The sequence below is a fragment of the Salvelinus alpinus genome, chromosome 31 (assembly GCF_045679555.1).
Source record: "Salvelinus alpinus chromosome 31, SLU_Salpinus.1, whole genome shotgun sequence".
NCBI lineage: Eukaryota > Metazoa > Chordata > Actinopteri > Salmoniformes > Salmonidae > Salvelinus > Salvelinus alpinus.
In genome coordinates, this window is record NC_092116.1 from 10,419,204 (window position 1) to 10,441,949 (window position 22,746).

At 41.4% G+C, this 22,746-nt stretch overlaps 1 protein-coding gene and 1 long non-coding RNA gene across 2 annotated transcripts; both read right to left on the bottom strand.

Annotated features, from left to right (window-relative positions):
- Positions 1–5,894: 5,894 nt before the first annotated feature.
- LOC139561769 (zinc finger protein 501-like) lies at positions 5,895–9,405 on the bottom strand. Its single transcript, XM_071379050.1, has 2 exons — positions 7,787–9,405; positions 5,895–6,872 (listed from the first exon to the last, which is right to left on the bottom strand). The coding sequence occupies exons 1-2, from the start codon at positions 8,088–8,090 to the stop codon at positions 6,094–6,096; spliced, it is 1,083 nt and encodes a 360-aa protein (XP_071235151.1). The 5' UTR covers positions 8,091–9,405; the 3' UTR covers positions 5,895–6,093.
- A 3,244-nt stretch (positions 9,406–12,649) lies between these two features.
- Positions 12,650–15,894, bottom strand: LOC139561770 (uncharacterized). The gene is made up of 2 exons (XR_011672209.1): positions 15,042–15,894; positions 12,650–13,348 (listed from the first exon to the last, which is right to left on the bottom strand). It is a non-coding gene; the product is annotated as an uncharacterized lncRNA (long non-coding RNA).
- Positions 15,895–22,746: the final 6,852 nt, after the last annotated feature.

Consider the following 22,746-nt stretch of genomic DNA (forward strand, 5'->3'; position numbering starts at 1 on the left):
ATTTGATCCTCACCCAGGAGGGAAAGTCATGACAGCGCTTATGGTCGTTGTCCTGTTGGATGGTGAGCCTTCGCCCTAGTCTGAGGTCCCGCACACTCTAGAGCAGGTTTTCATCAAGGATCTCTCTGTACTTTGCTCCGTTCATCTATCCCTCAATCCTGACTGGTCTCCCAGTCCCTGCCGCAAAAAAAAACACAGCATGATGCCGCCGCCACCACCATGCTTCACCATAGGGATGGTGGCAGGTTTCCTCCAGACGTGACGCTTGGCATTCAAGCCAAAGAGTTCAATCTTGGTTTAATCAGACCAGAGAATATTGTTTCTCATGGTCTGAGTGTCTTTACGTGCTTTTTGGCAAACTCGGAAGCGGGCTCTCATGTGCCTTTCCTGAGGAGTGACTTCCCTCTGGCCACTCTACCATAAAGGCCTGATGGGTGGAGTGTTGCAGAGATGTTTGTCCTTCTGGAAGGTTCTCCCATCTCCACAGAGGAATTCTGGAGCTCTGTCAGAGTGACCATCGGGTTCTTGGTCACCTCCCTGACCAAGGCCCTTCACCCCTGATTGATTAGTTTGGCCGGGCGGCCAGCTCTATGAAGAGCCTTGGTGGTTCCAAACTTCTTCCATTAAAGAATGATGGAGGCCACTGTGTTCTTGGGGACCTTCAACGCTGCAGAAATGTTTTGGTACCCTTCCCCAGATCTGTGCCTTGACACAATCCGGGCTCGAAGCTCAATTCCTTTCTCATGGCTTGGTTTTTGCTCTGACATGCACTGTTAACTGTGGAACCTTATACAGTGGGGAGAACAAGTATTTGATACACTGCCGATTTTGCAGGTTTTCCTACTTACAAAGCATGTAGAGGTCTGTCATTTTTATCATAGGTACACTTCAACTGTGAGAGACGGAATCTAAAACAAAAATCCAGAAAATCACATTGTATGATTTTTAAGTAATTAATTTGCATTTTATTGCATGACATAAGTATTTGATCACCTACCAACCAGTAAGAATTCCGGCTCTCACAGACCTGTTAGTTTTTCTTTAAGAAGCCCTCCTGTTCTCCACTCATTACCTGTATTAACTGCACCTGTTTGAACTCGTTACCTGTATAAAAGACACCTGTCCACACACTCAATCAAACAGACTCCAACCTCTCCACAATGGCCAAGACCAGAGAGCTGTGTAAGGACATCAGGGATAAATTGTAGACCTGTACAAGGCTGGGATGGGCTACAGGACAATAGCCAAGCAGCTTGGTGAGAAGGCAACAACTGTTGGCACAATTATTAGAAAATGGAAGAAGTTCAAGATGACGGTCAATCACCCTCGGTCTGGGGCTCCATGCAAGATCTCACCTCGTGGGGCATCAATGATCATGAGGAATGTGAGGGATCAGCCCAGAACTACACGGCAGGACCTGGTCAATGACCTGAAGAGAGCTGGGACCACAGTCTCAAAGAAAACCATTAGTAACACACTACGCCGTCATGGATTAAAATCCTGCAGCGCACGCAAGGTCCCCCTGCTCAAGCCAGCGCATGTCCAGGCCCGTCTGAAGTTTGCCAATGACCATCTGGATGATCCAGAGGAGGAATGGGAGAAGGTCATGTGGTCTGATGAGACAAAAGTAGAGCTTTTTGGTCTAAACTCCACTTGCCGTGTTTGGAGGAAGAAGAAGGATGAGTACAGCCCCAAGAACACCATCCCAACCGTGAAGCATGGAGGTGGAAACATCATTCTTTGGGGATGCTTTTCTGCAAAGGGGACAGGACGACTGCACCGTATTGAGGGGAGGATGGATGGGGCCATGTATCGCGAGATCTTGACCAACAACCTCCTTCCCTCAGTAAGAGCATTGAAGATGGGTCGTGGCTGGGTCTTCCAGCATGACAACGACCCGAAACACACAGCCAGGGCAACTAAGGAGTGGCTCCGTAAGAAGCATCTCAAGGTCCTGGAGTGGCCTAGCCAGTCTCCAGACCTGAACCCAATAGAAAATCTTTGGAGGGAGCCGAAAGTCCGTATTGCCCAGCGACAGCCCCGAAACCTGAAGGATCTGGAGAAGGTCTGTATGGAGGAGTGGGCCAAAATCCCTGCTGCAGTGTGTGCAAACCTGGTCAAGAACTACAGGAAACGTATGATCTCTGTAATTGCAAACTAAGGTTTCTGTACCAAATATTCAGTTCTGCTTTTCTGATGTATCAAATACTTATGTCATGCAATAAAATGCTAATTAATTACTTAAAAATCATACAATGTGATTTTCTGGATTTTTGTTTTAGATTCCTTCTCTCACAGTTGAAGTGTACCTATGATAAAAATTACAGACCTCTACATGCTTTGTAAGTAGGAAAACCTGCAAAATTGTCAGTGTATCAAATACTTGTTCTCCCCACTGTATGGACAGGTGTGTGCCTTTCCATATCATGTCCAATCAATTGAATTTACCACAGGTGGACTTCAATCAAGGTGTAGAAACATTGGAAGGATGATCAATGGAAACAGGATGCACCTGAGCTCGATTTTGTAAATAAGGTATCTGATTTTATTTGTAATAAATTTGCAAAAATGTATAAAAACCTGTTTTCGCTTTGTCATTATGGAGTACTGTGTGTATGTGGGATTGATGAGGATTTTTTTTATTCAACCCATTTTAGAATAAGGCTGTAACGTAACAAAATGTGTGGGGGAAAAAATCTACTTCTGAATCCTTCCCGAATGCACTGTAAATTACAGAGTGAAAAGAAGGAAGCTTAAAGAGAATATAAATATTCCAAAACATGCATGCTGTATGCAATAAGGCACTAAAGTAATACTGCAAAAAATGTGGCAAAGAAAGTTACTTTTTGTTCTCTATACAAAACATTATGTTCGGGGCAAATCCAACACAATACTTTACTGAGTACCAATCTTCATATTTTCAAGCATGGTGGTGGCTGCATCATGTTATGGGTATCCTTGTCATCGGCAGGACTAGGGCGTTTTTTTAGGATAAAAATACATGGAATAGAGCTAACCATAGGCAAAGTCCTAAAGGAAAACCTGGTTCAGTCTGTTTTCCAACAGACACTGGGAGACAAATCCACCTTTCAGCGGGACAATAACCTAAATCACAAGGCCAATTATAGTTGAAATCGGAAGTTTACATACACTTAGGTTGGAGTCATTAAAACTTGTTTTTCAACCACTCCACAAATTTCTTGTTAACAAACTATAGTTTTGGCAAGTCGGTTTGGACATCTACTTTGTGCATGACAAGTAATTTTTCCAAAAATTGTTTACAGACCGATTAATTCACTTAAATCACAATTCCAGTGGGTCAGAAGATTCAAACAGCTTGGAAATTCCCTAAAATGATGTTATGCCTTTAGAAGCTTCTGATAGGCTAATTGACATCATTTGAGTCAATTTGAGGTGTACCTGTGGATGTATTTCAAGGCCTACCTTCAAACTCAGTGCCTCTTTGCTTGACATCATGGGAACATCAAAAGAAATTAGCCAAGACCTTAGGAAAAGAATGTTGATCTCCAAAAGTCTGGTTCATCCTTGGGAGCAATTTCCAAATGCCTGAAGGTACCACGTTCATCTGTACAAACAATAGTACGCAAGTATAAACACCATGGGAACACGCAGTCGTCATACCGCTCAGGAAGAAGACACGTTCTGTCTCCTAGAGATAAATGTACTTTGGTGTGAAAAGTGCAAATCAATCCCAGAACAACAGCAAAGGACCTTGTGAAGATGCTGGAGGAAACAGGTATAAAAGTATCTATATCCACAGTAAAACGAGTTCTATATCGACATAACCTGAAAGGCTGCTCAGCAAGGAAGAAGCCACTGCTCCAAAACCGGCATAAAAAAGCAAACCATAGTCTGGCAACTGCACATGGGGACAAAGATCCTACTTTTTGGAGAAATGTCCTCTGGTCTGATGAAACAAAAATAGAACTGTTTGGCCATAATGACCATCGTTATGTTTGGAGAAAAAAGGGGAGACTTGCAAGCCGAAGAACACCATCCCAACCGTGAATCACAGGGGTGGCAGTATCATGTTGTGGAGGAGCTTTGATGCAGGAAGGACTGGTGCACTTCACAAAATAGATGGCATCATCAGGGAGGAAAATTATGTGGATATATTGAAGCAACATCTGAAGAAATCAGTCAGGAAGTTAAAGCTTGGTCACAAATGGGTCTTCCAAATGGACAATGACCCCAAGCATACTTCCAAAGTTGTGGCAAAATGGCGTAAGAACATCAAAGTCAAGGTATTGGAGTGGCCATCACAAAGCCCTGACCTCAATCCTATAGAAAATTTGTGGGCAGAACTGAAAAAGTGTGTGCGAGCAAGGAGGCCTACAAACCTGACTCAGTTACACCAGCTCTGTCAGGAGGAATGGCCCAGAATTCACCCAACTTATTGTGGGAAGCTTGTAGAAGGCTACCCGAAACGTTTGACCCAAGTTAAACAATTTAAAGGCAATGCTACCAAATACTAATTGAGTGTATGTAAACGTCTGACCCACTGTGAATGTGATGAAAGATATAAAATAATATTATTCTGGCATTTCACATTCTTTAAATAAAGTGGTGATCCTAACTGACCTAAGACAGAGACTTTTTACTAGGATTAAATGTCAGGAATTGTGAAAAACTGAGTTTAAATGTATTTGGCTAAGGTGTATGTAAACTTCTGACTTCAACTGTATATACACTGGAGTTACTTACCAAGACGATATTGAATGTTCCTGAGTGGCCTAGTTACAGTTTTGACTTAAATCAGCTTGAAAATCTATGGAAAGACTTAAAAATGGCTGTCTAGCAATGATTAACAACCAACCTGAGAGGTTGAAGAATTTTTAAAAGAATAATAGGCAAATCCAGGTTTGCAAAGCTCTTAAGAGACTCACAGCTGTACTTGCTGCCAAAGGTGATTCTAACATGTATTTAGTCAGGGGTTTGAATACATATTGAATTAAAAATATATTAGTGTCTTATTTTCCATTAATACAAAGTAATACATTTTCTTCCACTTTGACTGATTATTTTCTGTCGATTGTTGACAAATAATGACAATTAAATCCATTTTAATCTCACTTTGTAACAGCAAAATGTGGAAAAAGTCAAGGGATGTGAATACTTTCTTGAAATCAATGGCGACCATTATTTGAGCTGAAGAAAGAGAAAATATACTCTGCCTTCGGAATTAAATGTTGCCTATTCACATCTCATATGTTGCCTGGCTGCAATATTTTATCTTGCTACGTTAATAAATACACGCAGTGTTAATTTTGGCATGATTACCCGCCTACAATACCCACTGTAGTGTGCGTAGGTCCTAAGCCCATAGTAAATCAATAGAGATAACTGGCTAGCTACTACTGTTAGCTAGCCAGATAGCCACAAATTGTTAACTAGCTACCCACAAAGAATTGACATCTACCTTGGATCACATTGGTTTTAGGTCATTTTTGCTTGTTATACTATCTGGTTAGCTATATTACTACGATTCACATATAGCTAGCTGATAGTTATGAAGTAAAACGTTTGCTTTGTGTATATCTTGTTTCGTCTCTTGCCATTGTCCTGCCTATAAAAAGCAAGGTTCAGTGAATGGGTAAGTCCATAGTAAGTCAATAGGACTAACTGGCTAGCTAGCAAGCCATGAAGAATTGACATCTACCTTGCATAACATTCGTTTTAGATCATTTTTGCCTGTTTACTAGCTAGATGGATAGTTGGATTACGATTCACACATATCTAGCTGATAATTATGAAGTAAAACTTTTGCTTTGTGTATATCTTGTTTCGTCTCTATTGTTTCCATTGTCCTGGCTGGAAGAAGGTTCAGTGAATGGGGAGATGCAGCGTGAGGTAATACAGTACGGGGAGTGCGATTGCTTCTCAAATCAAATGTTTTATGCCTTCTCCACATTCATCCTCACAAGAAAGTACTCAAGAGAACGTATGCATATTGAGAAACACCCTGTATGTCTCAAGGTTAAAAATGAAAAACAAATGTAGGCCTATTTCTTAGCAAGCTTTTGCATTTACAATTTGATTTCATGTGGCATGAACAAAAACACACATTCTCAGTCAAAAACTTAAGTCAGTACACAGCCTCTCTATTCTCTCATGTGTTTTCAGGTCCTCTGATCGGAAAAATGTCTTTCCGCAATGAGAGCAGTGGTATTTCTTCTCCTCCTCCTGTGGTTTTGTATGTATTCTTTCATGCCCTTTCAGGTTCCCTAACCGGGTAAATCTATTTCCACACTGAGAACATTGGAAAGGCTTTTCTCCCGTGTGTGTCCTCTCATGCTCCTTCAGACTCCCTATCCGGTTAAAACCCTTTCCACACTGGGAACATTGGAAAGGCCTTTCTCCTGTGTGTGTCCTCTCATGCCCCTTCAGGCTCCTTAAACGGGTAAAACTCTTTCCACACTGGGAGCATGGGAAAGGGCTTTCTCCTGTGTGTATTCTCTCATGCTCCTTCAGGCTCCCTAACTGGGTAAAACCCTTTCCACACTGGGAACATGGGAAAGGCTTTTCTCCTGTGTGTGTCCTTTGATGTGATGTCAGATGTAGTAATCGGGTAAAGCGCTTTCCACACTCGGAGCAGTGGTGAGGCTTCTCTCCCGTGTGTATTCTCTTATGGTCCTTTAGGCTCCCTAACCACCTAAAACTCTTTCCACAGTGGATACAGTGGTAAGGTGTATCTCCTGTGTGTATTCTCCTATGCATTTTCAGGCCTCTTAACTGAGTAAAACTCTTTCCACACTGGGAACAGTGGTGTCGTCTCGCTTGTTTGGACGTCTCTGCATCTGGTTCCTCTGAAGGACTCTCCCCGCTGTCAGAGTGAGAGTCTGGTCCCTCTTCTGCCAAAGACAAACAGAGTATTTAGTTAAACAGATACCTGAATGAAACCCACACATGATAAAATTTTCTTCCTATGAGGTTTAATCCAGAACTAGGTCCCTCAATCACCTGAAGTCAGTTTTCATAACATTTCATCAATTAAAAAAACTTGATGGCCATAATAATAATGTAGAACTTCAAATGTAATCTTGCTCTCACGGAAAGTCATGTTTTTAGGTTGCCTAATAAATAGTTTGCAGTGCTATGTTGCAGACTGTATAGTGTATACCAAGACCTGGTATTAGAGTCTGGTTTATTAGGTTAGTTTTTAGGCTGAGCAGAGCACTAAAATAATAGATATTGTGGACAACAGTATTTAGCTAAATCAATATCATTGGATGCATTGGCATAATTTTTGGAACGTTCCAACTGGAATCTGTTCCCAAAACTTCGTAAATAACAAGGTTGCCAACAAACAAAGCATACAAAGTTGTATACCGGCAGACTAAGATACCGGGTAAGGAGAGTGGAATTTAATTAAGTTTTTCACTCACCACCATTATTTCCGAAAAATGTCTGTCCTCGCTCTATGGACAAACAATAATAAGCTACGTGGTGATTTGATGCTTATTCGGCAGCTAGTTAGCTAGGTGAATTGATCATGCTCCTCTGTATGCGTTGTTTGTTGGCATTCTTGAACAGATTTCTGTTGGAACGTTTCACAAATTATACCCACCCGCATTTGATTCATGCATTTTGTTGGTGGCCCACTATTTGATGGTATATACATTTTACAGTGTAGCTTTAACAATACAGTACAGAACAACATATTCAAGTGTAGCCTATAACGTCAATAGAATGCTGCTATAAAACCACACATTAGTTCAACAACTTCAGACAGAATTTGTGCCCCTGTTTTTAATATAGTACTTACCGGTGTTAATCAGATCTCCAGTCTCATCCTCCTCTTTCAATGTGACAGTTATCTCCCCCTCCTCCTTCACTCCAAAAACGGTATCCTGTTCCGTCTCTTTCTCCTCTTCGTTCACAGTAACATCCTCCTCCTCTTTCACGCTGAACTCTCCTTCCTCTTCTTTCACAGTAATTTCTTTATTTTCTTTTTTCACTGGAACATCCTCCTCCTCCTCTTTTACGACAATGTCCAGCCCCAGAGCTTCTTTCTCCGTCCAGCAGACCCCCTCTTCTTTAGCAGATGGAGAGTATTTTAGTAAACTCATGCTCAAAGGTTGGCTAGTTAGCTAGCCTGAGCGACTAGCCTGTTAGGCTGTTTTAGCTACCCAGCTAGCTATAGCAACGTAAATATGAAATTAAAGGGGGTAACTAGCTAACTGTATACTGTACGACGACAGACGTGTTTTTAAAACACAGTGGCTAATATAGAACGAAATGATCTAAAGATATCCAATGCTTCGGCTATGTTGGCTAGCAAGCTACCGTGGTGGCTGACTAGCTGTTGTTGTTGAAGAAGCGTCCGGTTAACTAGATTGTACGTCACACTGGTAGCTTCGGCTGAAAGACGCATATCGCCATCTACCGACAGGAGTTGGTACTGCTGACTCGATTAGGTAACGCAGTTGAGTGAAACGTATTTTTCATTAATTTCATTAAATAATAGATTACCTCAGTATGCGTCATAATAACTATAGAACCTTGCGGTCAGACAGGAAAATGGTTCCAATCGTTTTTCCACCATTCATATGGGATTTTAGAAACACTTACAAATAAGGGCTGTGTTTCATGTAGGCTTACCCTGGCGGAAGTTTTGATTACCGTGTAAATTTTTACAAGGTGTAAAGTACAAGGTGATTTATAAAAATATGCTGCAGTATTTACCACACCAAAATGAAATTAGCTGCTAATGTGGCTATAATAAAGAACTACAAATGCCATAAGGATCTGGCCGAGACCGCTGAATCGAGGCAAAGGTAAAAATCTTGGGATGAACTAACTAAATGTAGTAATTAATAAATTGCCTACATTTCTTTAAATGGACAATTCTGAACTGTCTTGTGCAAGTTTTAAATTAACACAATACCTGTTAGCAAAGGTGTCTGCTAGAGATGACATGCAGGAGCTTGCAGGGATTTGAAGTTTGCATGATGTCTACTTTAATGATAATTAGCGTTTTCGAATCTTAGAGTAAATAGAGCCGAAAATATTGATAAAGGTCACCTTGTCCGAGAGAGATTTAAATGGTTATCAGAGCGTCACGCCAGGGTAAGCCAACACAAAACAGGTTTTCTAAAATCCCCTATTTGACAAATGAATGGTGGAAAAACGATTGGAACAATTTCCCTGTTTGACCGCTAAGGGTATTATGACACCTCCACGGTGGGGATCTATAAAAGGTAGCCAGTCATAGCTAGAAGGGTTGTTGTTGTTGTTGTTGTTGTTGAAGAAGCGTCCCGTCAACTATACCGAACAAAAATATAAATGCAACATGTAAAGTGTTGGTCACATGTTTCAGGAGCCGAAATAAAAGATCACCGAAATGTTCCATACGCATAAAAAGCTTATTTCTCTAAAATGTTGTGCACAAATTTGTTGTGATGTATACTCCGTCTGTCACCAGGCCTCGACAAGTCTCCCCCTGGTGGCTGACCTGCTGTACACCACAGTATGTATACTTCTGACCCACTGGAATTGTGATACAGTGAATTATAAGTGAAATAATCTCTGTAAGCAATTGTTGGAAAAATGACTTGTGTCATGCACAAAGTAGATCTCCTAACCGACTTGCCAAAACTATAGTTTGTTAACAAGATATTTGTGGTATTTGTGATATTTTTTAATGACTCCAACCTAAGTGTATGTAAACTTCTGACTTCAACCGTATATAAACACACATGCCCTTTGCTGACTGGAGTAGGTAAGGAGCACGTTTTTATTTTTTACAAAACATTTCGGGTTGTGGGTTCGATTTCCACGGGGGAGCTACTGTAAATCGCTCTGGAAAAGAGTGTCTGCTAAATGACTAAAATGTCAATCTAATGTAAATGTTTTTTTTATTTTTTTATTTTTCAATATTAAATGGTGAAGTACAAAGAGAAGCATGTGTTGATTGATTAGTAAGAATTTTAAACAAACTTTACATCAACTACTGCATTTAAGGCAATTTCTTATTCATTATTCAGATAAACAGATATATAAATATGCAATGCTAAATAAATATCTAATGCTCCTACATGTAACACCATTCAAAAGTTTGGGCACACCTACTCATTCAAGGGTTTTTCTTTAGTTTGACTATTTTCCACATTGTAGAACAATAGTGAAGACATAAACTATGAAATAACACATTTGGAATCATGTAGTAAAAAAGTATTAAACAAATTTGAGATTCTTTAAAGTAGCCACCCTTTGTCTTGATGACAGCTTTGCACACTCTTGGCATTCTCTCAACCAGCTTCACAAGGTAGTCACCTGGAATGCATTTCAATGAACAGGTGTGCCTTGTTAAAAGTTCATTTGTGGATTTTTTCCCCCTTCTTAATCCGTTTGAGACAATCAGTTGTGACAAGGTAGGGTTGGTATACAGAAGATATCTCTATTTGGTAAAGGACCAAGTCCGTATTATGGAAAGAACAGCTCAAATAAGCAAAGAGAAACAACAGTCCATAATTACTTTCAAACATGAAGGTCATTTAATCCGGAAAATTTCAAGAAGTTTGAAAGTTTCTTCATAAGCAGTCGCAAAAACCATCAAGCGCTATGAGGAAACTGGCTCACATGTGGACCACCACAGGAAAGGAAGACCCAGAGTTACCTCTGCTGCAGAGGATAAGTTCATTAGAGTTACCAGCCTCAGAAAATGCAGCCCAAATAAATGCTACACCGAGTTCAAGTAACAGACAGATCTCAACATCAACTGTTCAGAGGAGACTGCATAAATCAGGCCTTCGTGGTCGAATTGCTGCAAAGAAACCACTACTAAAGGACACCAATAAGAAGAAGAGACATGCGTTGGCCAAAAAACACAAGCAATGGACATTAGACTGGTGGAAATCTGTCCTTTGGTCTGATGAGTCCAAATTTGAGATACAATGTAGAAAATAGTACAAATAAAGAAAAACTCTTGAATGAGTAGGTGTGTCCAATCAAATTAATTTAGCTATATCCAAATCACATTCAAGACATTTCAACGTTGGAATCAAGAAATGCAAAATTCTATTAATCTACAGTGCCCTCAGAAAGTATTCATACCCCTTGACTTATTTCACATTTTGTTGTGTTACAGCCTGAATTCAAAATGGTTGAAATAAAAAAAAATATCACCCATCTACACACACTACCCCATAATGATAAAGTGAAAACATATTTCGATTTTTTTGCAAATGTATTAAATAAAATACAGAATATCTCCTTTACATAAGTATTCACACCTGAGCCAATACTGCGTAGAAGCACCTTTGGCAGTGATTACAGCTGTGTCTTTCTGGGTACGTTTTTAATTAAGAGCGTTCCACACCTGAATTGTGCAACATTTGCCCACTATTCTTTTCACAATTCTTCAAGCTCTGTCAAATTGGTTGTTGATCATTGCTAGACAACCATTTTCAGGTCTTGCCATAGATTTTCAATCAGATTCAACACTGTAACTCAGCCACCCAGAACATCCACTGTATTATTGGTAAGCAACTCCAGGTTTGTCCCTGTGTTTTAGGTTATTGTCTTGCTGAAAGTTGAATTCATCTCTCAGTGTCTGGTGAAAAGCAGACTGAACCAAATTTTCCTGTAGGATTTTGTCTGTGCTTAGCTCCATTCCATTTATTTTTTATCCACAAAACTCCCCAGTCTTTAACAATTAGCATTCCCATAATAACATGATGCAGCCACTACAATGCTTGAAAATATGGAGAATGGTACTCACTAATGTGTTTTATTGGACTTGCCCCAAACATAACACTTTGTATTCAGGACAAAAAGTAAATTGATTTGCAACATTTGTTACAGTGTTATTTTAGTGCCTTGATACAAACAGGATGCATGTTTTGGAATATTTGTCTTCTTCCCTTTCACTCTGTCATTTAGATTAGTATTGTGGAGTAACTACAACGTTGTTGATCCATCCTCAGTTTTCTCCTATCACAGCCATTAAACTCTGTAACTGTTTTAAAGTCACCATTGGCCCAATCCCTGAGCGGATTCCTTTCTCTCTGGCAACTGAGTTAGGAAGGACACATGTTACTTTGTCGTGGCTGGGTGTATTGATACACCATCCAAAGTGTAATTAATAACTTCACCATGCTCAAAAGGATATTCAATGTCTGCTGTCTTTTTTTCTTTTATTATACCCATCTACCAATAGGTGCCCTTCTTTGCAAGGCATTGGGATACCTCCCTGGTCATTGTGGTTGAATCTGTGTTTGAAATTCAGTGCTCGACTCAGGGACCTTACAGATAATTGTATGTGTGGGGTAGAGAGATGAGGAAGTCATTCAAAAATCATGTTAAACATTACTTTACACAGAGCGAGTCCATAGAAAAGCTGAACTTATTTAGTCTTGCCATAACAAAGGGGTTGAATACTTATTGACAAGACATTTCAGCTTTTCATTTGTAAATAATTTAAAAAATTCAAAAAACATAAATCCGCTTTGACATTATGGGGTATTGTGTGTATGCCAGTAACACAAAATCGAAATTTAATCAATCAATTTCTAATTCAGGCTGTAACACAATAAAATGTGGAAAAATTCAAGGGGTGTGAATCATTTCTGAAGGCACTATATTGTTAGGTTCTAATTATTAGAGTAAGAACTCAACGGACACTATGAAAGCTTAAACCAAGTTTATTCATCCCAAAGGGTCAAACAGCTGTGCAGACGACAACATATTCACACAAGCACCGATATGTAACCCTTTCTCCTATGCCGAGTCTCCTCCTACACATCTGAACAGCCAATGCATCTCTGTTGCTAGACAGAAGCATGAACAAAAACACAAATTCCCAGTCAAAAACATAAGTCAGAACACAGCCTCTCTATTCTCTCATGTGATTCCAGGTCCTCTGACTGGGAAAATGTCTTTCCGCAATGAGAGCAGTGGTATGTCTTCTCCTCCTGTGTATGTATTCTTTCATGCTTATTCAGATGCCTTAACCGGTTAAATACCTTTCCACACATGGAGCAGTGGTAGGTCTTATCACCTCCCGTGTGTGTCCTGTCATGCTTATTGAGGGCCCCTAACTGGGTAAAACTCTGACCACACAAGGAGCATTGGTAGGGCTTTTCTCGTGTGTGTGTCTTCTCGTGCTTTTTCAGACTTCCTAACCACCTAAAACTCTTTTCACACTGGGAGCAGTGGTAGGGCTTTTCTCCTGTGTGTATTCTCTCATGCGTTTTCAAGCTCCCTAACTGGGTAAAACTCTTTCCACACTGGGAGCAGTGGTGTCGTCCTGCTGGTTTGGACGTCTTTGGGTCTGGTTCACCTGAAGGACTCTTCTCGCTGTCAGAGGGAGAGTCTAGTCTCTCTCCTGCCAAAGACAGAGTATTTAGTTAAACAGAGACCTGAATGAAACCCCCACATGATAAAAGTATCTTCCTATGAGTTTTCTTCTGGACTAGATCCCTCAATAACCTGAGGCTAGTCTTCACAACATTTCATAATTAAAAATAAACTTGGGGAGATTTTAAAAACAAATGATGAAGTCCTCCAAATCGAATCTTGCTCCAATGGATTGTTATAATATTTCAGTCAATGTTATAGGTTGTATTTGATCGATTGTTAACAACGTTTTGTTGGTGGCCCACTATCTCGAAAGTAATAATAGAAATTACAATATTTTCAAAATTATCGCTTTTCTGTTCAGCCAAGCCTTTCCTTCGAAATGGCTATCCATGTTTTGACCTAAGACTTACAAACTCACAGACTTCTGATAATATGTTCATTCTCCCCCAAAAAACTTGTCCATTTCATGTAACATCCATAACGCTAAATTGGGAATCCATGTAACATCCATAAGGGGGAATCCATCTTTGAATTAGATTGGAAGGGGTGGGGGTAGCATCAAAAAGTGAATTTAATACTTTCTTGGGCACTACTTGGTGATGCAAACGATGATAAACTGTCTAACGATTATGGATATCTCACAAGCTGTCGCTATGGAATGACCTAAGACGGGACGCTACTGTTAAAATTACAGTACTTACTGTTATTAACTGTATACATGATGGCGAGCTTTGAAGGGCTACCCCTAAGGGTGAGATATTTAAGTTGTAATTTCGCACAAAACACTCCATTGTTAACATTTGTTGGTTGCAGACTTTAATGGTATACACATTTTACAGTGTAGCTTTCTTCTGATATTAAAAAACGGCATAATCAAAAATGTCCCTTTAAAACCATGCATTGGTTCAACAACAGTGTGACCTAGCCTCTTTTAGAATCCAAGAGTGGAAGACTTGTATGCTCCTGTCATTAATACTCAGCATTCCCGAACCATCCCATTACATTTCAGAATGTTGAATAAACTTCATTTTTTAAATTAATGTACCTGTTTTCCACTGATTTTTTCCTTATGTCTGATGTAATCTTAGACAAAATATAGACAGGGAAGTGTTAACCCGAGTTTCAGTACGCTGGTGTGTTTTTAGGTTGTGTTTCCGTTTTTTTATATATATATATATATATATATATATACATATATATACACTGGTGCAATTCGCACACAACAAACACTTGCACAATATGTAAACAATGGCGGAGTTTAACCACAGACAACGAGCTAACTTTGTCCCACGCAATCAGCTGGCAAGTTTCACAAGCATTTCCAGCTGATTGTGAAGGAACTTGCTTTGGTCAACAACATTCAAGGTTCAATTCAGCTATTGTTTACATATTGTGCATCACATGCAATGCATCAACGGATTGAAAATACACGTGACAGAACCTACCGACACCGCAAAAAGTCAGGTAAATAATACTTTCCTGTGGATATTTTACCTCCACTTCCCACCGTCAAATGCACCAACAGCACAGACAACGGTAAAGTGTTAACACAGATAGAACAATTAGACATATTTGGTGTTATTGTCATTATATTCAACATTCTGGCTTGTAGATACTTTTTTTAGGTCGACTTCATTCAAACTGAATATACATGGTAACAGTCTGACGTTAAGACAATTTGTGCCCCTCTTGTTAATTAAGATAATAACGTTACTCACCGTTATTAATCTGATCTCCAGTCTCTTCTTCTTTCAATGTTACAGTTATCTCCTCCTTCACTCCAAAAACGGCACCCTCCACTTTTTCTTCCCCCTCTTCTTTCACAGTGACGACGTCCTCCTCTTTCACTCTGAACTCTTCCTTCACTGGAGCTCCTTCACCTTTCATTGCAACAGCCTCACCCTCTACCTCTTTTTTTACTGTGACAGCCTCCTCTTCCTCCTCCTCTTTTACGACAATGTTCAGCCAAAGACCCTCTTTCTCCGTCCAGCACACTGCCTCTTCTTTAGCAGGGCTTAATGAGCTCATGGTCGGATGTTAGCTAGCTAGTTAGCGCATTATTAAAATCGACTAGCCTAGTGCTAGGCTGTTTTAGCTATCCAGCTAGCTAACTACTATTAACGTAAATATGAAATGTAAATGGTAAACTAGCTTGACGACCGAAGTGTGTTCAAAACACAGTGGCTAATATACACCGAAGTCTAAAGAGCCTGAATCTTTCGGCTATGTTGACTAGCAAGCTACGGTGGTGGCTCACTAACTGTTGTTGAAGAACCTCTTCTTCTTCGATGAGGTTTAACGGCTGTTGGTTTCCAATATATGTTGCATTACCGCCACCTACAGGAGTACAACCCTTATACATTGCTTGTACCATCTAACACTACACTCACAAAAAATAATAACAACACCCTACTCCACTATTTCAATATATTTAGTCCTACCTCATGCCAACAACCTGAAATGAAAGGATGGGACACCACCACTTAACACACCCTGTAACTCTTCTGATGTCAAGTCTCGCACACCCAAATACCTCAATGCAGCTTCCACCACAACCTCAATTTTCCGTGACTGCAGTACAGTTGATAACCATTGCTATAAATGCAAGAAATCCAATCTTACTGAAGCATATATCACTTGTTGGTTTATCCCTCTGTACAGATGGTACAGATCAACTACTCACACCACTCCTCTCAGGATCCCTCCCCCTTGACCCATCTTCCTCTACTTTCTTCACTGCCTCAGGACATGACAATTTCTGCACTATTCTAACCCTGGAAACCTCAACCTGCCTCTCTCGCATAGGACATTTCTCTGTTCAAATATATTTTATTGAACACACACAAGAATGGTGTATAGGTATAAAAGACAGGTATACAATTCTTATCTGAACATAAAAGAGCAGACAGAAACAACAAGACCCAGAGTTCTGGGTACAAAATAAATATTACAAAACAAGACATACAGAACAAGGACAGGTAGAAAGAAAGAGGGTAGGTGTCACCCCCCACTTATTCCCCCCCTTTATCCCTCCCCCCTTTATCCCTTCCCCTTATTCCCCTCCCGACTGCTCGGGTGGCGGTGCCAGCACATGCTGCCCAAAGGTGGATTAAAATATTACAATTGAGAGTGCGTTAAAAAGTACAAATTCACAGCGCCGAATGGTCCAAGTAAGAGAGGAAAGGCTGCCAGATTTGATCAAATGTTGATCATTTATTGTTCAGAATATATCTAATTCTTTCTAAGTGTACAGTGTTTGCCAATTCGCTGAGCCATAATTTGGTAGTGGGCGCTTCCCTCTTTTTCCAAAACAACAAGATTAGTTTTTTTGCCGAAATGAGACTGTAAGAGATGAGTTGTTTTTGAGGGTTGGTTAATCCGTTTAGGGAATCAGACACTCCCAGGATTATCAGAAGCGGGTCTGGGTCAATTGAAGTCTCCAGAACTTCAGAGAGGATCCTAAAAATTCCACATAGGACATTTCTGATCCCTAGCCCCATGGGCACCCCGCGAATAAACACATACCACTACTTTCCCCAATGCTACACATTCCTTTGTCTCATACCATTCTGCACACTTCTCACACCTAGGAACCTCCCTCCTACACACTGCTGCCACATGCCCATAAGCTTGACAAAGTAATGAAGTAATGTATTCGGCACAAAAGCTCGTACAGGATAACTTATATATCCTAACATCACTTTGTCGGGAAAAGACACATCAAAACTCAAAAGAACAATGACTCTTCTGTTTCACCATTCACTTTCCTGCCATTTTTAACCAACTCAAGCTCACCGTCACCGTCTTCCTCTGCCTCTTCCTTTTTCCCTCCATTCCTCCTCCGTATTCCAAGTATACATCTCCTTTTGATAATACTGCACTTCTCCAGACACATCTTGTTCTTCCTTTCTCAGGGGACCCCATTTAACCGGCTGTCACAATCTCTGTACAATCAGAACGAACCCCTCGGGATGTAGCACTCAACAGTGCATCCCACTTATAAAACAGCTGCTTCGTCTTGATGTTCTTCTTTATCAGAAGCTACCGCCACGTTTTTCAATTTCAAACAAACGCGCTCCGAGCAAACATCTAACTCGACCCCCCCCGCCATCAAGGGTGTCTTAAAGGGAGTTGGGATGTGCAAAAGAGAAATTATAATACATTGAGACAAACAAAGAGAAGCATGTGTTGATTGATTAAATCAAATCATCAAATCACATTTTATTAGTCACATGCGCCGAATACAACAGGTGTAGACCTTACCGTGAAATATTTACTTACAAGCCCCTAACCAACAATGCAGTTTAAAAAATATGAATAAGAATCAGAAATAAAAGTAACAAGTAGTTAAAGAGCAGCAGTAAAATAACAATAGCAAGACTATATACAGGGGGTACCTGTACAGAGTCAATGTGCAGGGGCACAGGTAAGTCGATGTAATTGAGGTAACATGTACATGTAGGTAGAGTAATTAAAGTGACTATGCATAGATAATAACAGAGTAGCAGCGGTGTAAAAGGGGTAGCAATGCAAATGGTTTGGGTAGCCATTTCATTAGATGTTCAGGAGTCTTATGGCTTGGGTAGAAGCTGTTTAGAAGCCTCTTGGACCTAGACTTGGCGCTCCGGTACTGCTTAACCGTGCAGTAGCAGAGAGAACAGTCTATGACTAGGGTGGCTGGGGTCTTTGACAATTTTTAGGGCCTTCCTCAGACACCGCCTGGTATAGAGGTCCTGGATGGCAGGAAGCTTGGGTTAGGGATGTACTGGGCTGTACTCTCTACCCTCTGTAGTGCCTTGTGGTCGGAGGCCGAGCAGTTGCCTTATCAGGCAGTGATGCAACCAGTCAGGATGCTCTCGATGGTGCAGCTGTAGGACCTTTTGAGGATCTGAGTATGCATGACAAATCTGTTCAGTTTCCTGAGGGGGAATAGGTTTTGTCGTGCGCTCTTCACGACTGTCTTGGTGTGATTGGACCATGTTAGTTTGTTGGTGATGTGGACACCAAGGAACTTGAAGCTCTCAACCTGCTCCACTACAGCCCCATCGAGGAGAATGGGGGTGTGCTCGGTCCTCCATTTCCTGTAATCCACAATCAACTCCTTTGTCTTGATCACGTTCAGGGAGAGGTTGTTATCCTGGCACCACACGGCCAGGTCTCTGACCTCCTCCCTATAGGCTGTCTCGTCAGTGTCTGTGATCAGGCCTACCAATGTTGTGTCATCGGCAAACATAATGATGGTGTTGGAGTCGTGCCTAGCTGTGCAGTCATGAGTGAACAGGGAGTACAGGAGGGGACTGAGCATGCACCCCTGAGGGGCCCCTGTGTTGAGGATCAGCGTGGTGGATGTGTTGTTACCTTCCCTTACCACCTGGGGGCAGCCCATCAGGTTGTCCAGGATCCAGTTGCAGAGGGAGGTGTTTAGTCCCAGGGTCCTTAGCTTATTGATGAGCTTTGAGGGCACTATGGTGTTGAACGCTGAGCTGTAGTCAATTAATAGCATTCTGACATAGGTGTTCCTTTTGTCCAGGTGGGAAAGGGCAGTGCAATAGAGATTGCATCATTTGTGGATCTATTGGTGCGTTATGCAAATTGGAGTGGGTCTAGGGTTTCTGGGATAATGGTGTTGATGTGAGCCATGATCAGCCTTTCAAAGCATTGCTATGTGTCGGTAGTCATTTAGGCAGGTTACCTTATTTTTCATGGGCACAGGGACTTTGGTGGTCTGCTTGAAACATGTTGGTATTACAGACTCGGACGGGGAGAGGTTGAAAATGTCAGTGAAGACACTTGCAAGTTGGTCAGTGCATGCTCGCAGTACACGTCCTGGTAATCCGTCTGGTCCTGTGGCCTTGTGAATGTTGACCTGTTTAAAGGTATTACTCACATCGGCTGCGGAGAGTGTGATCACACAGTCATCCGGAACAGCTGGTGCTCTCATGCATGTTTCAGTATTTTCCTCAAAGCAAGCATAGAAGTAGTGTAGCTCATCTGGTAGGCTTGTGTCACTGGGCAGCTCTCGGCTGTGCTTCCCTTTGTAGTCTGTAATGGTTTGCAAACCCTGCCATATCCGGCGAGTGTCGGAGCCGGTGTAGTACGATTCAATCTTAGTCCTGTATTGACGCTTTGCCTGTTTGATGGTTCGTCAGAGGGCATAGCAGGATTTCCTATAAGCTTCTGGGTTAGAGTCCCGCTCCTTGAAAGTGGCAGCTCTAGCCTTTAGCTCAGTGCGAATGTTGCCTGTAATCCATGGCTTCTGGTCGGGGTATGTATGTACAGTCACTGTAGGGACAACGTCATCGATGCACTTATTGATGAAGCCGATGACTGATGTGGTGTACTCCTCAATGCCATAGGAAGAATCCCGGAGCATCTGCTTAATTTTCCCCCACTGGTTGTATATTTAACATGATAGAAATTTGGTAAATCTGAAAACAGATTTAAGTCCCCGGCCACTAGGAGCACCGCCTCTGGATGAGCGTTTTCCTGTTTGCTTATGGCGGAATACAGCTCATTGAGTGCGTTCTTAGTGCCAGCATCGGTCTGTGGTGGTATGTAGACAGCTACGAAAAATACAGATGAAAACTCTCTAGGTAGATAGAGTATCTCATGATAAGCTGTAGACCGCACTACCTTAGGTGAGCAAAACCTCAAGACATCCTTAGATATCGTGCACCAGCCATTGGACACAGTTTATCATAGCGTTATTATTACAGACGACAGGTTCAGTACACATCACTGCATTCTGTATCAGGAAGTACACTAAAAGAAAAGGTTCCTGGAGTATCCTTTAGGGGTTCTTCAAATTGAAACTTTGGGGGAACCCCTTTTAATGGATCCTCAAATAACCTTTTGAAGAACCTTTTGGGGTACATTTTTTAACTCCCCTGTTATTATTATTATTAAAATGGATAATACTACCCATAACAATAACAACAATAATACAATATTTTAGTTCTCAGTGTTTTATGATTATAGTGGCAAAGCAGAATAAAAAATTCTAAATATGAGGTAAACTCCCAGCAGAGCCCCAAGTCCAATGGGTATATCCTCTGGCGTGTTGATGTTAATATGTTGATGTTCTCCGTATCAACATATTCTCATTGCATTCAGTACATATTCTTACCTCTTTGTTGATTGATATCCATTGAATTGTGTCCATTTTCTGTTTTATAAAGATTTGCACAAATATGAAAAGATAGATGGTATCATCATAAAACAATATTAATGTAGATCATACAAGGGACAAACCATACCTTAAATTGAGGACATTTTTACCTGCTGTCGTTTTAAATTCAAATCCAAATGTTTCAGTTGGGCAGTTAGGGTCCTGCAAGGACCCCCACCAACTAAGGAGGTTCTTAGATGAACCCCACCTCCTATGGGGTTCTTGGAATAACCTTTTTGGGTCCATCTTCAGTGCCAAGCACCCTAAGGTTCTTCAAAGAACTGAGGATCTTAGAAGAACCCTTTTTGAACCCCTAATGTTTAGAGTGTATGATTAAATCAATCAGATACACATTTTTAAATGATTTGGAAAATAACATATACTTGATTTAACCCGCATTAAGTACCAATATCAGTACTTAATACTATATTGGTACTTAATGCTTTCGGCGCCGACAGAGATGGCCGCCTCGCTTCGCGTTTAGGAAACTATGCAGTATTTCGTTTTTTTATGTATTATTTCTTACGCTGTTACCCCAGGAAATCTTAAGTCTTATTACATACAGCCGGGAGAAACTATTGGATATAAGAGCAACGTCAACTTACCAACATTATGACCAGGAATACGACTTTCCCGAAGCAGATCCTCTGTTAGGTCCACCACCCAGGACAATGGATCGGATCCCAGCAGGCGACCAAAAACAACGGCAGACGGAGCGGTCTTCAGGTCAGGCTCCGTAGACGGGCACATCGCCAACCTCTCCCGAGTATACTACTCGCCAATGTCCAGTCTCTTGACAACAAGGTAGACAAAATCCGAGCAAGGGTTGCCTTCCAGAGAGACATCAGAGATTGTAACATTCTCTGTTTCATGGAAACATGGCTCACTCGGGATACGTTATCAGAGTCGGTACAGCCACATGGTTTCTTCATGCATCGCGCCGACAGAAACAAACATCTCTCTGGTAAGAAGAAGGGCGGGGGTGTATGCCTTATGATTAATGAGTCGTGGTGTGATCATAACAACATACAGGAACTCAAGTCCTTTTGTTCACCTGACCTAGAATTCCTTACAATCAAAGGCCGACCGCATTATCTACCAAGAGAATTCTCTTCGATTATAATCACAGTCGTGTATATCCCCCCCAAGCAGACACCTCGACGGCCCTGAAAGAACTTCATTGGACTCTATATAAACTGGAAACCACATATCCTGAGGCTGCATTTATTGTAGCTGGGGATTTTAACAAGGCTAATCTGAAAACAAGGCTCCCTAAATTTTATCAGCATATCGAATGTGCGACCCAGGCTGGCAAAATTCTGAATCATTGTTACTCTAACTTCCGCGATGCATACAAAGCCCTCCCTCGCCCTCCTTTCGGCAAATCTGACCAAGACTCCATTTTGTTTCTCCCAGCCTATAGACAGAAACTAAAACAGGAAACGCCCGTGCTCAGGTCTGTTCAACGCGGGTCCAAGAAACCCGATTCCAAGCTTCAAGATTTCTTCGATCACGTGTACTGGGATATGTTCCGGATAGCGTCGAACAACAACATTGATGTATACGCTGATTCGGTGAGTGAGTTTATTAGCAAGTGCATCGGTGATGTTGTACCCATGGCGACTATTAAAACCTTCCCCAACCAGAAACCGTGGATTGATGGCAGCATTCGCGCAAAACTAAAATCGCAAACCACTGCTTTTAATTAGGGCAAGGCGACCGGAAAAATGACCAAATACAAACAGTGTAGCTATTCCCTCTGCAAGGCAATCAAACAAGCTAAGCGTCAGTATAGAGACAAAGTAGAGTCGCAATTCAACGGCTCAGACACGAGAGGTATGTGGCAGGGTCTACAGTCATTCACGGACTACAAAAAGAAGACCAGCCTCGTCGCAGACCCCGATGTCTTGCTCCCAGACAAACTAAACAACTTCTTTGCTCGCTTAGAGGACAATACAGTGCCAACAACACGGTCCGCTATCAAAACCTGCAGGCTCTTCTTCACTGCAGCCAACGTGAGTAAAACATTTAAACGTGTTAACCCTTGGCAGGCTGCCGGCCCAGACGGCATCCCTAGCCGCGTCCTCAGAGCATGCGCAGACCAGCTGGCGGGTGTGTTTACGGACATATTCAATCAATCCTTATCCCAGTCTGCTGTTCCCACATGCTTCAAGAGGACCACCATTGTTCCTGTTCCCAAGAAAGCTAAGGTAACTGAGCTAAATAACTATCGTCCCGTAGCACTCACTTCTGTC

Excerpts from the sequence above, each read along its gene's own strand:
- LOC139561769 (XM_071379050.1), bottom strand. The coding sequence starts at position 8,090 with ATGAGTTTACTAAAATACTCTCCATCTGCTAAAGAAGAGGGGGTCTGC. Across the intron at positions 6,873-7,786 it reads TGGAGATCTGATTAACACCG|AAGAGGGACCAGACTCTCAC; the intron begins GTAAGTACTATA and ends TGTCTTTGGCAG.